The sequence below is a fragment of the Semicossyphus pulcher genome, unplaced genomic scaffold, assembly GCF_022749685.1.
Source record: "Semicossyphus pulcher isolate SPU_LCO1_2020_fin unplaced genomic scaffold, fSemPul1.0.p SCAF_5, whole genome shotgun sequence".
NCBI lineage: Eukaryota > Metazoa > Chordata > Actinopteri > Labriformes > Labridae > Semicossyphus > Semicossyphus pulcher.
The window spans coordinates 6,579,113-6,599,185 of NW_027211726.1; the positions used below are offsets into that span (position 1 = coordinate 6,579,113).

General features: G+C 45.2%; 1 protein-coding gene across 8 annotated transcripts in view; it reads right to left on the bottom strand.

The window, feature by feature from the left end:
- macf1a (microtubule actin crosslinking factor 1a) overlaps positions 1-20,073 on the bottom strand; it is a 228,581-nt gene that overhangs the window by 67,251 nt on the left and 141,257 nt on the right. For all 8 annotated transcript variants that reach the window (XM_069681889.1, XM_069681887.1, XM_069681885.1 and 5 more), the window contains 18 exons: positions 10,773-10,922; positions 10,426-10,659; positions 10,142-10,321; positions 9,872-10,045; positions 9,609-9,776; positions 8,471-8,662; positions 8,188-8,361; positions 7,783-7,906; positions 7,492-7,691; positions 7,026-7,343; positions 6,748-6,914; positions 5,403-5,559; positions 5,143-5,254; positions 3,660-3,722; positions 2,990-3,228; positions 2,656-2,785; positions 554-753; positions 1-228 (listed from right to left, as the gene is read on the bottom strand). In XM_069681889.1, coding sequence (XP_069537990.1) covers positions 1-228; positions 554-753; positions 2,656-2,785; positions 2,990-3,228; positions 3,660-3,722; positions 5,143-5,254; positions 5,403-5,559; positions 6,748-6,914; positions 7,026-7,343; positions 7,492-7,691; positions 7,783-7,906; positions 8,188-8,361; positions 8,471-8,662; positions 9,609-9,776; positions 9,872-10,045; positions 10,142-10,321; positions 10,426-10,659; positions 10,773-10,922 — 3,210 coding nt within the window. The remainder of the gene's footprint in view (positions 229-553; positions 754-2,655; positions 2,786-2,989; positions 3,229-3,659; positions 3,723-5,142; positions 5,255-5,402; positions 5,560-6,747; positions 6,915-7,025; positions 7,344-7,491; positions 7,692-7,782; positions 7,907-8,187; positions 8,362-8,470; positions 8,663-9,608; positions 9,777-9,871; positions 10,046-10,141; positions 10,322-10,425; positions 10,660-10,772; positions 10,923-20,073) is intronic.

Below are 20,073 nucleotides of genomic sequence, written 5' to 3' on the forward strand. Positions count from 1 at the left end.
CTGGTATCGTTCACTGGTTCCCTGGGCTTGGTCGATGTGGTTTGACCTCTGACTCAGTCGGTTCGTTAGGTCCTCCCACTGCTGGGTGACTGAGCCCAGCTCAGCCCGCACCTCTGCCAGGTCTTTAGGGTCCTGAGCAGAGTCTCCAGTCTGGGAGAGGATTCCCTCGGCGGACTGGGTCAGCTGGTCAAACTGGGGCCGCCTGGTCTCGAACTCACGCAGCATAAACTGGAAGAAGTAAGAGAACATTATTTAGTCACATGATGAGGAACCAAAATATCTTGAAGTAACACATTTTGTGTCTTAGAATAAAAAAATGAAAGTTTGAAAATCTTTTAAATTATCTTCATAATCTGTTCATAATATCTTATCAAAAATATATATCAAAAAAACCTAATCAAGGACTTTTAGAAGCGCAATGTTCATTATTCATTCATACATTATTCACACATATTGGGGGTTTCATTACTCTGTGTGCTTCTCAGCTGGGTGACCGCATTATTAATGTTGAACCAGCGTCTCTGTGATGTCTCTACATTCTTCTGTCACACACCTGTACTTGTTGTTTCTGCGTGTTGAGCATGTTGGGGTCGATGCTCAGCGGTCCCAGCACGCTCATCATCAGCTCCTTCTCCCTCAGCCACGGGCCCAGCTGATTGGCCGCTGAGGCGAAGCTGCCCAGCCTATCGGCGCACGTCTCCAGCTCGGTCTGCCTCTGGGCTGCCGTCTGATTGGCCGTCTGCCAGCGAGAGTCTGGGGGAAAGACGAATCGAGGCAGGATTTGAAGAACGCTTACGAAGGTTTTGTATACACTTCACAGCAGCATAATGCCATTGTTGGACAGCATAATATCTCTATTCGAGTACAGTGTGACACTAAACAGAAATTAAAATTATATGAGTGATCGTGATGGAACTAATCTTTATTTAATTCTTACTCAACATGAAGAACACTGACAATCAGACAATAAGACATGTTTTTCCTCCGTCTCTCCTCCTACCTCTCCTGTCTCTCTCTCCGTCTCTGACTCATATTCTGGGCATCTAGGTGTGTGTGTGTGTGTGTGTGTGTGTGTGTGTCTAGATTCAGTCCAGATGCCTTTGAAAAGGCATTATGAAATATAAAACATAAAGGCTCCATTCTTTGATTTCACCTTAAATATTTCTGTCTCGGTTACCTCACAGGAGGCTCTGTTAAAAATATCAAGTACGCAAGTGAACAAATCGCTTTGACAGAACACTTCCCACTCTCTCCCTGGATAATACTGATCTCTCCATCTCTCAGAAAAAAATATTGCAAATTCAGAGGCACAGTGCCACTTTGTATTGAATGGCTTTCAGAGACACACCACAGTAAAAGCACCTAATCCTGCGTCTTTCTTCTATTCATTAATTTAAAGCAGCATCAGATGTAAGTGACGGGCGACGTCCTTCATCTTAGTGTTTAACATGTTTTTTTAATTGTCAGTCACAGTCCAGTCATCCTCTGTTGGAAACCACTTCAGCACGATGGCTTTCCTGCTCAAAGCCAAAAGTTTGATCAGGGTTCATCCAAGGAGTCAGCCCAGTAATAATGCAACAAACGAACAATGGCCTTCTAGTGCAAACATTTTTATTATCTGTTGAGCGAGCTCTTGCCAAAATTAAAACATTAACAGAGAGGCCAGAAGACATTTTATAACCACAGTGTCCAGCTTTCAGTTGATCTAAAGAACCAGACTTAGCCTGGTTTTTCTATGTATTATTCTCTAAACTACCTTTGCCATTTCTATTAAGGGGGGGTATTATGCTAATTTCAAGCTCTATGATACCTGTGGAGTAGCTTAGCATAATTTATAGCTAAAAAAACTCCTCATTTTTCTCACACTGGTGCTCTGTGCAGGCCCTCATACAGCCTCTGCCTGAAACGCATCAGTCAGCTCTGTCCCTTTAAGAAACCCCGCCCCTACAAGCCCGCTTTTTTTCTGATTGGCCAGCTCTCCGAGGCTGCACTTTGTGACGTCACTTTGCATTTAGAAAAAACTGTGTGAAACCTGGCGTGCACAGCAGCCTGCAGACTGAGCTGAAAAGCCTGGGGATTACTCCAACATACTCTTACCTACAGATTTGAAACCCAAGTTTAGTCTGAACATCCAACACTGTAACATTATATATATGTCTTAAAATGTGAAACAGCATAATACCCCCTCTTTAAGTTCTGAGCCCCTTTAATGTTAATATATTAAAGGTTCTTTTCCAGCTAATGTTCACCTCTATCTATACCCCTATTCTCTTATTGTCCCATTTATATATAAAAAGCCTTAAGGTAACATGAACTCACTGACTGTCCTCACAGATTATAATCAATTTAAATGGATGACTCTTTCAGTCCTGGCGGCAGTGTTCATCATCATCATCCTGTAAGTGTTACCTCTGCATGACTGTCTCAGGTTCTGACACAACACACTTTATTCTAACAGCTCTAAACTCTGTGCTACACTGTAGTCTATTCAGTAGCTGTTGTCTCAGCTCTATAAACATCATGTTACACCCTTCATTCTACTTTAGGTTTTGCCTTAGGGCATCTAAATTAGTCGAGACAAAGTTCTAACCTTTCAGTCTGTATTACATGTCTGGCCCATCATCTTGTCATATTTTGCTCATCTGCAGCACATACCTATCTCTTGGAGCTGCTGTCTCCACGTGTCTGCCTCAGGAGAATCAGGATTGTCGGCTATCAGCTTCCTCAGCGTGCTCTTCAGCTCCTCTACCTTCCCAGAGTGCTCCGACAGCTCCGAAAGTAGGGCCTGAAGAATAGAGGGAAAATTTACATTAAATTTTCAGTAAAAATGTTGGTTAAAAAGCTGATTTTTTAACATATTAATCAGTTTGAAGAAAGGGCAAAGGTCATTCTTAATAGCAAATGATTTAACCACATGGCGTTCAGTGCTAATCTAGGAAAAGGTCTACAAATTGTAAAGGCTCAAACAATAGATGGTTCCAGTGTTTACCTTGTTCTCCTGGGCCTGTGCGCGTACCGCCTCAGGCTTGGAGGGCGAGGCGGTCTGTCCCTGTTTCAGGCTCTGCTCTCTGTTCGTCAGCCAGCTCTTGAGATCCTCGGTGCCCTGCCTGGCCTTCTGCCTCAGCTCCAATGAGGCCTGCTGGCGACCGAGGCGCTCCTTCAACTCCCCGCCCAGCGTCTCGTATCGACCGTTCACATCAGACACGGCTACCTGGAGCTCTGTCAGGTCTGAGGGGACGAGAAGAGAAGGGAGGGAATAAGAGACACAGGAAATAAATACACACAAGGAAATCTTAGGAGTATAAAGTCAACTAGCAAAGGCTGATATAACTACATGTTTTATCAGCCTTCCTGCATGCAGTGCAGCATAGATTAAAGGAGTCCTGTTCCCAATTTTGAAATTATAATCAGATTTTTTTTATCAAACAAATTGGCCAGTGACGGATGTTTTGTGTGGACAGACAGCGGACAGAGACGGGACAGAGGGGACACTGGAAACAGTCAAACAGGAAACAGTGCTGTGATCTCTCAAAGTGACCGTACTATAAACTCCAATATAGCAGGAGCACATCTTGTTGGTGTTAAATTATATCTTCAGGAGACAATATATAAGAAAAAAGAGGATAGAAAATAGAGAGAGAGCTGGAGGGAGAGCTCACCTTTACAGGTGTGAATGCCATTGACACTGCTGGGACCTGATGAGCCATTGATTTGAGGAGCACCTGGGAGAGAGACATACACCTGACTGAGACAGTGCCACTACAACATTCAAGCATGTTCACATACATGAAACAGAACCAGGGATGTACATGTATCGATGTGAAAGAAACTGTGGGAACATTTAAAGTTCTAACACGAGCTCCAAACAGCACAAAGTCCTGCTAGCTTATAAATACTTCAGCACACACACAGAGCTCAGCAGGAGACTGAGAACATTGTACGAAAGCCATGGTGACACAGAACAGTAGTGAGAGAGACATGGAGGATACCCAGAGCCTTTATATAACACAACAAATCTAATGGATGGATCCAACATAGATAGTTGCATACAATTGTGTAATCTCCAATATTCAACCTAACCTCCGAACAACCAATAATTTTCTGCTACCTTAAAGGGGGGGTATTACGCTAATGTCAAGCTTCATATGTCACTCTGTTATACCTGTGGAGTAGCTTAGCATAATTTACAGTTTAAAAAACTCCTCATGTTTCTCACACTGGTGCTCTGTGCAGGCCCTCATACAGCCTCTGCCTGAAACGACTCAGCTCTGTCCCTGTAGAAGCCCCGCCCCCTACAAGCCTACTTTCTTCTGATTGGCCAGCTCTCCGAAGCCTGTCGAGGGACAGAACTCAGTGTTTGAGGCACGCCTCCTACCCTGTGGCCGTGTAACAGAGTTGTCGCCAAAGAGGAAACTTTGCTTTTTCGATTTGAAATGAACGTCTGCTGCTCTACTGATGTCTTTCCTCCACTTTGTGACATCACAAAGTGAAGAGTCTGGAGAAGTCTGTCTGAAAGCAAGCGTTCACAGACTGAGACATTTTTAGCAGGGGATTACTGCAACATACTTTTAGCTAACGATTTGAAACTTCACCCACGTTTAGTCTGAACATCCAAGATTGTAACGTTATATAAATGTCTTAAAATGTTAAACAGCATAATACCGCCTCTTTAAAAAGATTACTTTTCGTGAATTTTGCATAGAAGAATGAGTAATTATAAACTTAGAGAGTGTGACATTCTTCCATCAGAGGAGGTCGACGGCTAGAAAGTTTGAAAGAAATAACTACAGACATGTTCTTGAGGTCTTGGTTTGTAGTTTTGTTGTAGTTGAAAGCTTTGTGTTGCTAGGCTTCAGTAACAGGGAGACTGTTTTAGATATCTGAAGCAGATCCTAATCTCTGTGACATTTTTAATCCACTATCAGAGCTAGCTGTACCAAAACAAATAACCATAACATAACTGATTAAAAATGCTAATTTATTGCCTTCTGTTCTGCTCTATCCTTCTTTCTTCCCTCTGTTTATGATGTGTTTTCATTTCACAAAAATTACTACCAAAAATGCTCTACTGAGAATAATAAGTCATCACAGGAAGAGTGGGAGAACTGATATGTTTGGAAGAGGCTCCATGCTTGTGCTTACCAGTTTTGGTCTGAGGAGCCGTGATGTCGATGATGAGGGACTCAAGCTCGGAGCCTGTCTTGTTCAGCTCCTGAACCCTTGATCCCTGTGACTCCCAGTCGTTCAACAAGTCCTGAAAGGGACAAGAGTCATTGAGCTTTAAGAGCAAGATATAGGAGGCATGTTCCCTTTCTTTGCTGAATTTGGTTTTTCCTTAAAAAGCATTGCACGCTGGGTTTACATTTGTATATTTGTTTAAAAATGATTCCACACACACACACCTTAAGCTGCTGCACTCTTCTCTGCAGGCCCTCTGTGTTGAGGTTGGCCTCTTTGGTCGGCAGCTGGTCCTGTGCTGTCTGAAGCCACCTGAGGAGGGAGCCAGAGAGGCCGCGGAACCCGTGCAGCTGCTGCTCGCAGGCCTGGATGGCAGCAAACCTGCGGGAGCAAAGCAGAGGACAGAGGAGGAAGAGCAGCAAATGGGGGTGATGGAGAGGATGTGACAGGAGAGGGGAAAAGGAACAGAAGAAGAAGAGATTAAGACAGAAGAAACTCAACTCAAAGTCTCTTTTTTTACTCGCTTTTAATACAACATATTCTCTAAAAACAGCAAAACAGAAGACATTAAGCACTACCGACACATATTATTCAAAGCCCACACAGGGCAGCATTCACACAGCCTTGACCTCTCTCTCTTTATGTGATCTGCTCTCAAGCTATGGCAGAAAAAGTGCTGACTGCCTGTAGACAAAACAGCGCTGAGAGGCCGCCTGGCATGGAACAGTATCATTATCATGCTGCTATTTTCTGCCCCCTCGGGACTCGAGGCTGGGAGTCATCCGAGTAGGCCGTTTATAGGACGGACAATGAGCCGTGTCCACTCTGCTTATATTAGCACCCAGGCCTGATCATCGGCTTACACTGGACACACAGATACAGTACACACATACATTAGACACATACACAAACACTGTACAGTTCTGGGAAAGCAACAGCTGTGAAGCTACATGCACCCAGTAAATAATCCCCAACATCATGTACACTATGAGTGCTCGCACCAGTGAGATTACTACAATAACAACCTACTGACACGCAGATTAAAGAGAAGTGATTCACATTGTTTATTTCTTTATATCAGCCATCCTTGTTTTTATGTAACTGGCTTTAATCTGAAGTATAACCTAATAAATCTGTGCCAGTATGATGGTATTTATAAACTGCCAGCCCTCAGATATGACAGGCTTCATGTGTGGCTGCTCACTGATACGACGTCAAACAGGGTCGGCATAGCAACTGGTTCTCCGTGAAGGCTACAAATTTAGAAGACAGGGTTTTGGAAATGCCAGTGGCAGAGTCTGTTCTGTGTCTGTCATGAGACTGTCCTCTACTCAGATCTGAATTTTAAAGTTTGACTGTCTGGGTTTGTGTTCAGTCACGCTGCAATATACCTTGTCATATTTCAACATCAAAACTATACAGCTGAATGATTGACAGATTCCTAGCAGCTTTGTATGTGGTGCCCCCTTGTGTACTTTATAGGAAAGTGCATAAATACGTCCCACTGATGCAAATGTATAAAAACAGAAAATTATCTGTAATTTGCGATAAACATTGCGACATCTTTACCTTTCGTTGACATTAGCTTCCAGCTGGGTGAACTCATCAGACACCCCTTTGACGTTATCCAATAGGCTTTGAGTGTTACTGAACTCTTTTGATTGGCTGAGCTCGCTGCCGAGGTTGCAGAAGGATTTCAGCTGGCCAGCTTCCTGCTCCAGCTCGGACTTGACCTCCTGAGAAACAACAGAAGTGTTGAGAAGACTTAGAATAGAAATGATGCACTGATACCTTCAGAGGCTTTAATACACTGAGACCTAATTATAAAATTTGACCCCTCTGCTGACCTCAATAGTCTGTCTGTAGTCGTCCACGCTGCGGTCTGGCTGGCCTGCCGGGCTCAGAGCCTTCAGCCGGCTCTGAGTAAAGACCTGGAGGTCGGTCCCCAGCCGCTCGTAGCTCTCCAGCCTGGGCAACAGACCTTTGAGCTCAGTCTCCCTCTCGGCCTGGCTAGCCTGCGCTGCAGCGTAGCGCTGAGTGAGTTCATCCAAAGAGGCCTGAAGGCCCGAGGCTGTGGAGGCGTCAGAGCTCTGGAGGAGTTTGGAAATGGAGTCCCGCGTTGCTTCCACGCTGCCCTGCCTGGAGAGCAGCTCCTGGCGAAGTTTCTAGAGAAAGAGGAAGAAGAAGAAAGACATTTAAAACGGTGCAATTATTTACATGATTACTCATTTCCTGGACTAGGACTCTGATTGATTTTATTCGAATGATTTAATGCAAAAGATTTTTGAATGTCTCATCTTGATTAATGCTGACCTGGTTCTGCTTCAGAGCGTCTTGTACAGCCTTGGCAGTGGGCTCTACTGGTCCAGGATTCAGAACCAGTTTGTCCAGCCAGCTCAGCAGACCCTTCAGGCCCTCCTGCACGCTGACCGACTGAGCCACTGCTGTCTGAAGCTGCTCGGCCCGTTCTGACACGGACGCAGAGAGGGAACCAAACCTCTTCTCTAAACCATCTGAAAAGAGGAGGGGTCAAAGTTACGATGAGTCTTATTTAAATTGAATTCACACATGACAGAAGGGGGCAGATTGAGTGCTTTAAGTTACCTGCAGCACAGAGGATGTCAACAGCTTTCAGGGAAGGAGACTCGTCCGTGCTGACCAGATCTCTTCCTGCTCTCTTCACCTTCTCCAGCTGCACTGAACGCTCGGCCAGCTCGTCCTGCAGCAGCTGAGGACAGAGGTCACAAGTACAGTCAACATTAAATCATTTATTCCTATGGTTGACAGGAAGACAAGGTTCCCATCTACTTTCCATTTTAGTATTCCCTTTTCCAGAGTGTCATTTCTTGACCTAATTTAACATTTTTGGACGGTACTCAAATTGATGTAGCCGCTGTGAAATACAAACCCAGATCATGAAGAACATTTTTCCAGTGTCTAAAAATCCTCTTGCACTTTTTTCTGCTCTTTGTTCGTTGTGTGTGTTAATGTTTGTATTCTGTGCTTCACCTGTACTTGTCGGAGTGTGTTCTGCAGGTTCTGGGGGTCTGTCTCCCCACTGGGCTTTGATATGCTTTGGTTCTGCTCCTGAGAGCTGAGCCAGGAGTGGAGGGAGACCACCTCATCCTGGTACTGCTGGTACCTCTCCAAGAGGCCGGACAAACGGCCGCCCAACTCTGTTGACTGAACACACCAACAAGGAATTTCAATGTCATTGTATTTTCAGGACAAAGTGGAAAGACTAAGAAATTAAGCACCAACAAGTTGCAGAATGAATTCTTGTATCCCTCACCTTGGTGTGTAGGGTTGTATATCTGTGGTTAGCATCGTGCAGCTTATCGGTCACCACCTCCTTGGTGCCGTCCAGAGCTTGGTCTGAACCGCCGACTTGCTCCAGAGCTCCTTGAACAGAGTCCAGAACCTTCTGACCCGAGATGGAGACGAAGCGCAGGTCTGCCTTGTGGCAAATCACGTCCTCGGCAACCTGGAAATACAGACATCCTTAAAGGTCATTCCGGGAAAAGAATGAATGCAGGAATGTACAATAAATTTGGGGATGGAAAGCATAACCATGTGCAGCAGTTCAGAGGTATAAATTTCCATAATGGCTGGGAAAAATGTGTGAGAGAAGGATATAAAACATTGAAAATGTCACATCAAAGGACTTATTATTAAATTATCCCAAACGGCTTCAGTGGAGTTTCTCACTGGTTCCCAGATTCAGAATGTGTGAGTGTGTGAGTGTAAATCAGGGCTTGTACGGGTTTATGGATGGATGGAAACTGAGCGTGGAAACTCAGTCTTCCACGGATAATTAAAGGTCAGCATGTGTTTTCCTCAGCTACACTTGGCCCAGATGCAGTTGGTGATATTTCTCAGCGAGTTAACTTCACTTCAAAATACCGAAACCCAGACTCGGCCAGTATAATCCAACTACAGAGCCACTGGAGTTACAGCGCAACCTGGACAAGCAACAGCAGCAGCAGCTTGATACTTCGGACACCGAGAAAGAAAGATTTTGTGCAACTGAACATGCATATATGTTAAAACCCACAACATGTAACTTTTGTCTCTGGGAGCATTTCTCGATACCGTTACGATTGAAGAGATCACTACTCCAGGTGTGCGCTCCTGGCTTTTTCAGAGAGGGAATTTAAGGTCAGGGGTCTTATTAGATTTGAAAAGCTTGTGGTTATAAACTTCTATTCCTGGGTTAAAACAGGTCACAACACTGACATGTCTCTATGTGCAGGTCAAAGTGCGGCTTATTGTCCTGTATCATTAGTCTGACGTGATAGAATCAGCAACCTGTTGAGTGAGAACGAAAAGCACTCCAACACTCATGTTTGTGAGTGAAATATGAGCTTGTGTTAATATTTACAAAATAAAACAATGCATAGAGATGTTTTTAAAGTGTATATCTTGTGTACCTTTCTGTGCTCCTCCAGCCTGCCCTTCAGTCCTTGCGCATCAGTTTCCCCTTCCCCCAGGGAACGGAGCTCCTGTTCGCTTTGTTCCAGCCAGGCGCCGAGACTTCCATGTTCCTGGAGGAACTTCGTCAGCTCATCCTTCAGAGCCTCAGACTTCCTCAGACGGTCCTGGAAAAAACAGTAATGAGGTTATTAAAAGTGACTAGTTTGTTAAGAAAATATATAAAATATATACAGTATATATTACTAATTGTTTCATGTACCTGGCAGCTCTGCAGCTTGTCCTGGTGCTGAGCCTGCAGCTGATCCAGGGCAGCCCGGAGACGCTGCTTCTCCTCAGGAGGAACAGTGGAGTCAGGCTGCTCCAGAAGGGAGCGCGTCGACTGTGTGATCTGGAGAAGCTGTGCCTGCTGAGACTGAAGCTGCTGAAGCTCCCCCTGGGAAGGAGGTCAAAGGTTAGGGCATAAGTTAGAAAGGCTGTAAGATGTATAAGTCAAAATGGGCCACACGTTTGATATATTAATGACTCTGACCTGCAGCATCTCTGTGTGTGACATCACAGCGCCCTCTGGCTGTGAGAACATGGTATCAGCAACATCTTGAGTTACTCCAGACACAGCTCCTCTCCCGCCTGGCTGATTCAGGGAGGACAACTGGTTCAGCAGAGAGTCTATCTGGCCTTGGGTCTCCTGGAGCTCCTCCTCAGCCTTCGCCTGGAAGAGAAAACAGGAAGAGGATGAATATAAGAAAAGCTAAACAAAAATAAACTTGTTTGTACAATATGTATGCACATCGATATCCACTCTTCTCTTCTCACCCTTTGTGTGTTCTGCTGTACAGTGGTGTTGATGGCAGTGTCCAGCTCTGACAGAGATGTGTTTGCTGAATCTGTAAGGGCACTGTACTGCTCCTTCATTTTTGTTAGCGCCCCCTGGAGGTTCTTCCTCTCCTCTGGGCTCAGACTTTCTCCTCGCTCTGTCAGTAGCTCCTCCACAGATCTTATCGCCTCAGATATGCCTTCTCGTTTGGTCTGGAGGTCCTGCTGTACTTCCTGGAGGGGAAATCGGGCAACATGTTAACACACCATATAACATATTTTAGCATCCAAAGCTATGCGCGGGCCTGGTTTCCTGTCGCCTTTACATTCTGCAGGAGGTTTCATACCTTCAGTTTTTTCTGCTTCTCTTGCAGGGCGTTCACATCAGCTGACTCCGCTCCAGCTTTCTGACTGGCCAGCAAGCTGGCAGCTCCAGCCAGCCACATGGTAAGGCCTTCTAGTTTCTGAGAGCATTCGGCTTTCTGCTGTTGAACCACCTGAGAGAAAACAACGAGGAGAGAGGGAGGAAAAAAAGAGCGAGACCCACAAAGAAAGAATATGTGAGTACGTCTGATAGTGACATGAATCGGTGGACGAATCATAAACTATTGAACGAAAATAAACCAGGTTACATTTCTGATCCAACACACTTATTTTAAGGATAATCTTGTGTTGTGCACACTATGCCAAGCTTTGAGCAGATCGTGTCCAGAGTTCACACACACTCACACAGGCAGACACACATATAGTATCTTCGACATGTTGAACGAGCAACAACAAACAACACAGAGAGAAATCAAACATATGTTTGTGTATTTCCTCTTTCTCCTCTGTATTCAGGGGAGACAGGAGGAAAAACAGTGAAGCATTGTAGCCAGCGAGGCTTTCTGCTATCAAATCTTTAGCCTTTACCGCCGTGACACAAGCGATTTTCTTCAGTGGCAATCTGGAACAGCAAGGCAAACAGGTTAATAATGCACGTTACAGAGACGTGCGGAGTAGCAAACACACTTGCAGAAAAGACTGTGTAGAAGGAGTGAGGATGGTGATACTGTCCATGTCAAGTGGCAAAGCATTTGCAGTGGGTTTCTATCAAGGTATGAAACGATGAGAAGAGGTTTAACATGATGTAGAATGGTGCTACAGGTTAGTGTGGAGGTTAGCTACTTTACATTTACTCAGTCTGGATGTGATTTTGTAAAATGTGAGTTTGTATTGAACTAAAATCTACTAAAGTCTTATGTAAGAAAGCAAGGCAACAATTTAAAGCATGACATATAAAGCATATGAACGTTAACTGCATTTTAAATGTATTAGTTAGAAATAAGCGCCGCATTTCAAACCAAACCGACTCAATCATTGTTTTCCAAACCTCTCTCTCCCTCGCACTCTGCCTCTCTCTGTCCTTCTCCTCGTCTTTCACTCTCTCCCTGCGCTTCCACTCCTCCTCTCTCTCTCTTTGGGCGGAGAGGGCATCAGCCCAGGCCTGGGCCTTGCCAGATGCTTGGTGGAAGGCCCTCTGGAGCTGCTGGAGCTGCCCAAGCAGCCGCCTGCTCTGCTCAGGGGCCAGGTCCTGAGCGCGCTCAGAGATGAACACCTGAATGTCAAGGACCGTGTTGTTGACCTCGTTTGAGCGAGCCACCAGAGAGGACTGGAGCTCCTTAAAGGGAAGACAAAGAAAAAGGTGTAAATTAGTGGAGGAAAGTGTTATTTCCACATTGCTCAAAGGGATGTACACTGCCTCTGTGGCAGCACATATTAACTAGATTTAATAATATTAATAAGGTCACATAATCCTTATTTAATTAGCACTAAAGAACAATGTTCTCAAATGTACCTATGCATTCAAACTGTGTGTTTATACTGTACCATAATATACTTTTATACATTCATTCAAAAAGAAGCGTCATCAATAAGCGCGCCTTCAGTCTGAACTTGCCTTGCAGAGTTTCAGCTGTTGTGTGAGCTGATCACCATTTTCATCTTTCTCTGCCTTCTCCAGCTTTTCCATCCCTGCCATCCCTCCATTCGTCTGAGCCTCCGTCTCCCTCAACCAAGAGAGCAGACTCTCCACTTGTCCTCCCAGTGACTTCTGCTCAGCTGTTACGGCCTCCTGAGACAAACATCAGCGTGATTAAATATCGCTGCCAAGAAATGTAGAACATTCAAACACCCACACACATAAAACATGGAATTATCTGCACCCAAATACAACAATTGTAAAATATATTCAAATCCTCCAGTAAGAATTCTGATTCCAGGTCTTCTTTTACCTTATACGAGTCTCTATGGTCTTGTAGGTCTCGCAGAATGCCCTCAGAGAGTGCTCTGGCAGCCTCATACCCTCGAGCCAAGCTCTGGACGTCCTTTTCCAGGGCTAACAGGAGCTGAGGAGGAACATCTTTAGGTTGGGGCTTCAACAACTGCTCAGCGGCTTCCACTTCATTGTTGATTGCAGGCTCCAAGTCACGCAGTTCAAGGTCCAGAGTCTAAAAGGCAGTTTGGGAGAAGAAAGCAAAAGTTTTCTTGATGCTGTTTGGTGAAAGTACACTTTTATCGTCTCACACTTTAAACCAAAATGCACTGCTTAATATCTGAAGTTCCAAATAAAAGGAACATCCATGTGTGTATATGTACATAACATTCTTCTTTCAGGTAAGTAAGCATGCTCTTTCACCTCAGTCTGTCTGATGATGTCATCCAAGGCGATGAGGCTGCGGCCAACAGACTGCTGTTGCTGCTGTTTGAGTCGGACCTCAATATGTCTCACCATGGAGACCAGGGCAACGATTCGCTGGTCATGCTCCAAGCATTCCTGACGCACCAATGATGACTGTTAAAATACAAAAACATGAGAAAATACAAGGTTATGTATTATTTCAATGTGTGTATGGGTTATGCAAAGGAAAGTTTATTCTGAAGACGTCAATTTAAATCTACTACAGCCTACCTTCCCAGTCCTGGATGCCGTCACCTCTTGGTGTGACACAACTCCTCGGCTCTCTCTGACATCATCCTCTCTCTCCTCCCAGCTCTGACTGGCTGCATCAGACTCAGAGACTCCAGCTGACTCAGACTCAGTTGATGCATCTTCTGCTGATTCTGGAGACTCCTGGTGTTGCTGTTTGTCTTTTGAAGGCTTTGATTCGGGGACATTTGCGCTTTCGACTTCAGGTTGTTTTTGCTTTTTCTTCTTCTTACTTTTCCTTGCCGTTTTATCTGGTTGTGTGTCAGAAGCCACAGATTGAGCTGCGGGTTGGACGTCAGCTTTGCATGCGACAGACTCATGTGAAATGTCAGTGGACTCTCCAGCATTTCTGGTTTCTGGATGAGATTGTTGGGATACTTCTTTTCCAATAGCTATCGATTGTATGTGTTCCTCAATGTGAGATCTGGGTTCTTCTGTCTGATGTAAAGATGGAGGACTTAGGACTCTATCAACTATGACTGAGGTCTCCTCTTCATTTGCCTTATCCCCAGCTGAAGGTCTGATAACCTCACTGGATGCCTGATAATCAGTTTGTTTGTCCGCTGTCTGCTCCTTAGTCAAATCTGAGATATCTGAATCTGATTCTTCTGTTGTAGATTTTGCGATAATTTTTGTTGTCGTCACCTCAGAATCCGCTTTTTCAGCAGTCAGTAACTTCTCAGAATCAGGCTCAGCTTTGTCAGTCACTTTTGGACTCTTGGACTTCTTGTTCTTCTTACTTCGTTTACTTTGCTGAGTTTCTTTGGGCTGGGCCAATGAAGCTGTTTCCGTTTCTTTTTGTGCGTCTTCCTTTTCAGAACTCATCCTCCTCTCTCCCTCATCCGGAGAAGTCTCCAATAGTTTGGTCTCGACGTCCTCCTTCACAGAAAGCTTCACCGCAGTCACGTGTTCTTTGACCCTCGTCAGTGTCAGTTTGTCTTCTTTGACACTCATCTCTTCCTCACTCTCTTTGGGTGAACCACTGGGTCTCGTGATACCATCATCTTTGACATCGCGACTCCTCGTTCCATCAACCTTAGCTGGCAGAGTTTGTGCCTTTACATCAGTTGTGATTTGACTGTCCTTCTTCCCTGGCCCCTTTCGCAGTGCCTGCAGCTCCTCAGCTGCCTGTTTGTCGCTCACTCCTTCTTCAAACACCTTTTTCAGAATGCTCTCTTTGGCTTTCAGTAACAGAGCTGCTTTCTCACTGTCTGGCAGGGTAGATTTCTGAGGCAATTCTTGCTCCTTCCTTTTCTTCTCCTTTTCTACCTCCTGATTGTCCTCTGGTTGTTCTGGTTGCTGAGAGACAGAAGCCGTCTCTTCCACTTCATTCTCCTGCTCCTTCCTCTTCATCTCCTCTCTCTCATCACCCTTTTCTGTATCCTTTGATAACACTATTTTCATTGCATCTTTCTCTTGCTCAGTGGTTTGTTCTGGGAAGTCCAGACTGGCTGGGAATGTTTCCTGTCCCTGTTTAACCACATCCTTTTTAGCCTCAGTTTTCATGTCAATCTTTGCTCCACTTTCTCCATCAGAAAGCCCAGTGGATGCTGCCTGACCATGAATGGTAACGTGTGATGCAAGCTCATCTGTAACTGCAACAGAAGCCTCAAGGTGCCCTTCGATTGGTGCATCAGCTTGATCAGTTTGAGACGGATCTTTTATGTGGAGTGGTTGTGTCTCACTCTCTGCTTCTCTACCTTTCCCACTCTTCTTATTCCTCTTCTTTTTCTTGCGTTTGCTTTCTGTCTCTTTGGATTGAGAGGCCAATAACTGCTCTGACTGCTCAAGGTCAGCGCTAGATTTGAACTCAATCTTTGAAGGTTCCTCTTTTGCCACACTTTTAACCTTAACATCTCTCTGTGCTGCCACGTCACTCTTTTTATATTCCTCCTCACTCGATACTGAGAACTCAACGCCGTCTTTGCTTTCTCGCTCATCTCTAATCTCTGCCACTTGAAAACCTGTCGGGTCTCCATCTTCAGAATCATGGTGAACCACTGATGTGCTCTCAGTACGAGGTCTACTCTCCTTTTCCAACACCTTCACAGACTCTCCATCTGACATCAGAATAGTAGGACTTTTTCTAACATCTTTCTGTGAATCTTTGTCAACATCAAAGGTGCGTGTCTGACTGGATTCCCCAACAGACTCTCTGGAAATGTGAACCTTTTGTTGATCCTCAGTCTCACTCACACCCATTTGCTGCCTCTTATCAACTTCCTGCTTAGGAGGAGGTTTTGTTTTACTGATGCCTGTCTGTGGTATTATCTCTTCTATTGCATCCTGAATTCTTTTCCCAACATTAGTAGCAAAGTTACACAAGAGGTCAATGGATTGATCTGGTTCAGCCTGTTCTTCTACTGACACTGGTTCCACTTCGTCCTCTTTTGTAGTGAGGTCTAAAAGCAGAGACTGATCTGCTGCTACAGATGTCTTTTCATTGTCCTGAGTAATTGTGGAATCTTTCTTTGAAAGTGGAGATGTTGAAGGCACCTCAGTGTTTACATCTGCCCAGTTTGCTAGACTGTCTGGGCTCGACACTGACGATATAACAGCAGGGCTGTATGTACCATTTGATGAGGCAACAGGTGTAATGCTACCTTCAACACACTCCATCTCCATAGAAGACAACTCCTCCTGAATCTCTGAAGCTATGTCACTCGAGATGAGTCCTTTTGCAACGGCGTCATCAAGATTAAACACTTGCTGTCCTGTGGAGGGATCAACTAAGCCTCCTTTCAAAAACTGGTTGATGGCTATTTCCCTGACCATATCATCTTCAACTAAACCTCTTTCACTGGCTTCAGATAGGGAGAGCTTTTCTCCAGTATTAATATCAATGATTCCTCCACTGTCTGCCTGGCTCTGGAGCAGCCTCAGTGCTGGGACTGGGTCAGCTTTCATTGACACAACTGCCTCCAGAAGGGTCAAGTTGTCTCCAGTTTGTTCGTCCTGAACTCCTCTGAAGGGTTTCACCTCTAAGAAGCGTTTACCTGTTTCAATATCTATCTTACCCTGATTTACCAGATCGGAATAAGGCACGATGCGTGCAGTCTGGGGGTCAAGCGTTCCGTGTGTTACACTAGAAGACGCCATGGCTTCACTTGCAATATCCTCATCAAGAAGACCCTTGGAAACTGCTTCTGTCAATGTCAGTTTACATCCAGTGTCAGGGTCTACAATGGCCCCTGTCGATGCCTGGCAAACGACAGCTTTTGGGGGAGATGAAGGGCTGACTTTTCCTTGGTGGACCCATTCCTGTTCCTCCAGCCCCGGAGCAATGGACCGATCCACTAGACCTCTTTCTACAGCATCGGCAACTGACAGCCTTATCCCTGAAGCATGATGTATTATACCGCCCTCAGCCACCTGCCGTGCCAATACCTGATAAGCCTCTGCAGAACTAATGAACCCTTTCTGAATTGCTTGCTCAAGAGGAACCGGAGACTTTGACTCAGGGTCGATAACACCTTTCATCTGTAGCTGTAAACTTGCTTTAGTGAAGGACGTCCCTGAATCTGCATCCTTTCCTTTGTATGCCTTCTCTAATGCCACCAATTCTTCTCTTTGGTCCTCCTCAATCAGTCCCAGGTTTGCCGCTAGAGTGACAGAGACTTTCTTATCCCTGCGTAGGTCAACAATTCCCCCAGACACCACCTGGGCTTCCAGAAGTCGAGCAGCAGTGTTGGGGTCAATCAACCCTGCCTGAGCTGCCTCCCTCACCCCACAGATCTGCTTTTTCTCTACATCCACAACCCCTGCAAGGGTTTTATCTGACTTCAGCACACTCCACATGAGATCTTCATCTAGTAAACCCTCCTGCATAACATCCTCCATGCTGAGTGACTCACAGTTGTTGGCATCAAGGAAACCCCCAAACAGACCTGCCTCTGCCATTAATTTAACTGCTGTGTGACCAGGAAGGACACCCTGGGCTACTGCCTCATCTGGGAGCAGCTTCTCCCCTCCTTCTGTCATCAGACCTCCTTGTTTTAGCTCCAAGACTAGCCTTGCCAATTCAGCATCCTCTCCTTCCTTCTCCACTGCTGACTCATGGGTATCAATGTGAGGTTTAGCTTGCTTTGAGTCAGTGTCTGTTATCGGCACATCTTGTTTGATCTTTTGGGATTTAGTCTGGGAATCTTTCTTATCATCAAATTGTGTTAAAATAACACGTTTATTTCTCTCTGCTCCAAGTGGGATGGGTTCCTCCAACACTTTAAAATCTCCTTCAGAGCTGAGGGGCGCCCTCACAGCGTCTCTATCTACTGTTGTGGTTGTACTTTTAGTCTTGTGACCATCACTATCCCTGGCTTTGGATTCAGTTGACACAAAGTCATCTAGGCCTTTTGTTAATTCCTTTTCAAGATTTTTAGAAGAGGCCACACTTTCCAAAATCTCTTTCTTTTGGGCTTTTACTTTTGCGTCTTTATCTACGCTGATTAAATTTTTAGCTGCTATGGCTACATCACTCTCTGCAACTGCTGATGGTTGGTGCAGCAAGTTGTCGTCATGTATTCTGCTTTCTTCATGACTGCTTTTAACATATCTTTTGGTTGGTGCAGCTTCTTTGGAACTTTCTTCTTTCATCACAGGTTGTTTGCCATTCCCCTCTTCATCCGTAAAACTATACTCTCCCACCAAGTCCAACTTCCCCTGCTCATCTGTGGCCAAACTTCTGCTCTGTGACTCAACTTGACTTCTATACACAGAGTCCCCAGGAACAAGTTTAGTAGCTTTGACCAGCTCCACCAACTCAGGGTCTAGCAGCACCAACCGTTTTCCAGAATGAGCATCCACATAGCTGTGAGTCATGAGGTGAAACAGCAGCTTGTGTTTTGCTTGTTCTTCAGGATCCATTCCATGTGTTGGCGTAGCATCCCAGGCAAGGCTTTCGGGAGATGATGAAGTCATTGGAGAGGATGGAGGTGGAGTGGAGCTGGTGGAACCCCAGCTCAAGCGGTTTAGTGATGGGGTACCTGACTGGTTCATACTGGAAAGAACATCTGGGATGTGGATGTCTTTGAGGAAACTGACGACACTGGGCTCAAGGGCTTCTTCAGCACACTGGTTTAAGGGAAGCACCTGGAGCGTTTCTGGGTTGTACAGAGCCCCAATGGCATGTCGCTGCCTTAGGATGTTCCTTGATAGCTCTCCTGAGATCACACCTTGTTGAAGAGCCTCAACAATTGGCAGAAGTTCTCCCGACTCAGGCCAGAGTACTCCCATGAAAGCCCAAAGAGACTCAAGCACCAACAGAGCCATACGAGAGGAGAGAAGTTCCCTCCGAATACTTTCTTCTAAATCCAGGCGTTCTCCACTGAAAGGGTCAAGAATTCCCCCATTTTGCAGCTGTCTTGCTAACATGGCGCAGGCTAAATCCTGGTCCATAAGCCCATGACGAACAGCTTCATCAATTGTTAGCCGGTGACCTGAGCGTGGGTCAGCAATTCCACCAGCAAAGAGCTGAGCCTCGAGAAGTCGTACGGTAACTTTCCGATCAATCAGGCCTTCCTGGACTGCACGGAAGATGCCGACTTTTCTCCCAGATCTGAGGCAGACGGTTCCTCCAGGTTGCTGTTTGACAGGGAGGAGAAGAAGGCCCGAGTCGTCTCCAAGGACACAGCGCTGCTGCAGCTCATTTAGGTTTAATTTTTCAGCCGTGTTTGGATCGATCAGCTCTCGTTGTTGCAGCCTTGACTGGAGCTTGGTGAGGGTTCTGGATGTTAAAAGTTTCATGTCTTTTGCTTGCTCCAAACTCAAAAGTGTTCCTGTTGAGTTTTTCAGGCCTCCAGTGTTCATCTGGAGCTCTAGAATATGCAGACCCACCGCCTCTCTGATGAGACCGAACTCCATGGCTGTGGCTACTGGCAACACATTTTGTTGCTCATCTGTAGAAATAGTATTGTCCACTAAAAGTAGAGCATTCTCTAGCTCAGAAAGGGCCTCTCTGGTATGGATGTCAATCAGCCCTTGAACTAGGGCTTGTTCCAGAGAAAGACTGAGTGGCGAGTCAGGTTGGAGGAGCCCACCATTAATGAGCTGGGCCTCCAGTAGAACATGGCAGGTGTCCTGGTCAATCAGACCACGTTGGGCTGCCTGGAATACTGGGAATGTTTCCACTGTTCCCAGGTCGATGACTCCAGCAATGGCAGTTTGTTTCTGCAAAAATGAAGAGAATACAATTTTATTCGGTATTCAGTCTGGTAACATTAAAGATTAATTGTGCATCACTTTGAGCAAGTAAACATATTATGTCATGCAACATTATTATACTATTGAAGGGTATTACGAGCATTATCAGATGGTAGAGTAAGAAAAGGAAGAAACCCAAAACCAGTTGCAACAAATACATAATACTGGCTGTAAGTTAAAAAAAATCAATAATTTATTTTTCATTTAAATAAGCGCTTCATACTTACCACTGCTATTCTAACAAGCACTAAGCATGCAACAAAGCAACTCGGAACATATAATGCAGAAAAAGCTCTCCATAAAGGTAAGCACAGACACGTAAAAGAAAAGTGTTCAGAAAAAGAAGAGATCAAATTTCTGGGTGAAAAAAAAACAACTTACAGGCTACAGTAAGAGAGAAAGCGAGCGCTACTTACCACACGGGCTCGTTCTGTGGAACACACACTAATGGGCCAGCATTTGGCTCGGCAGAGCGAGGCGCA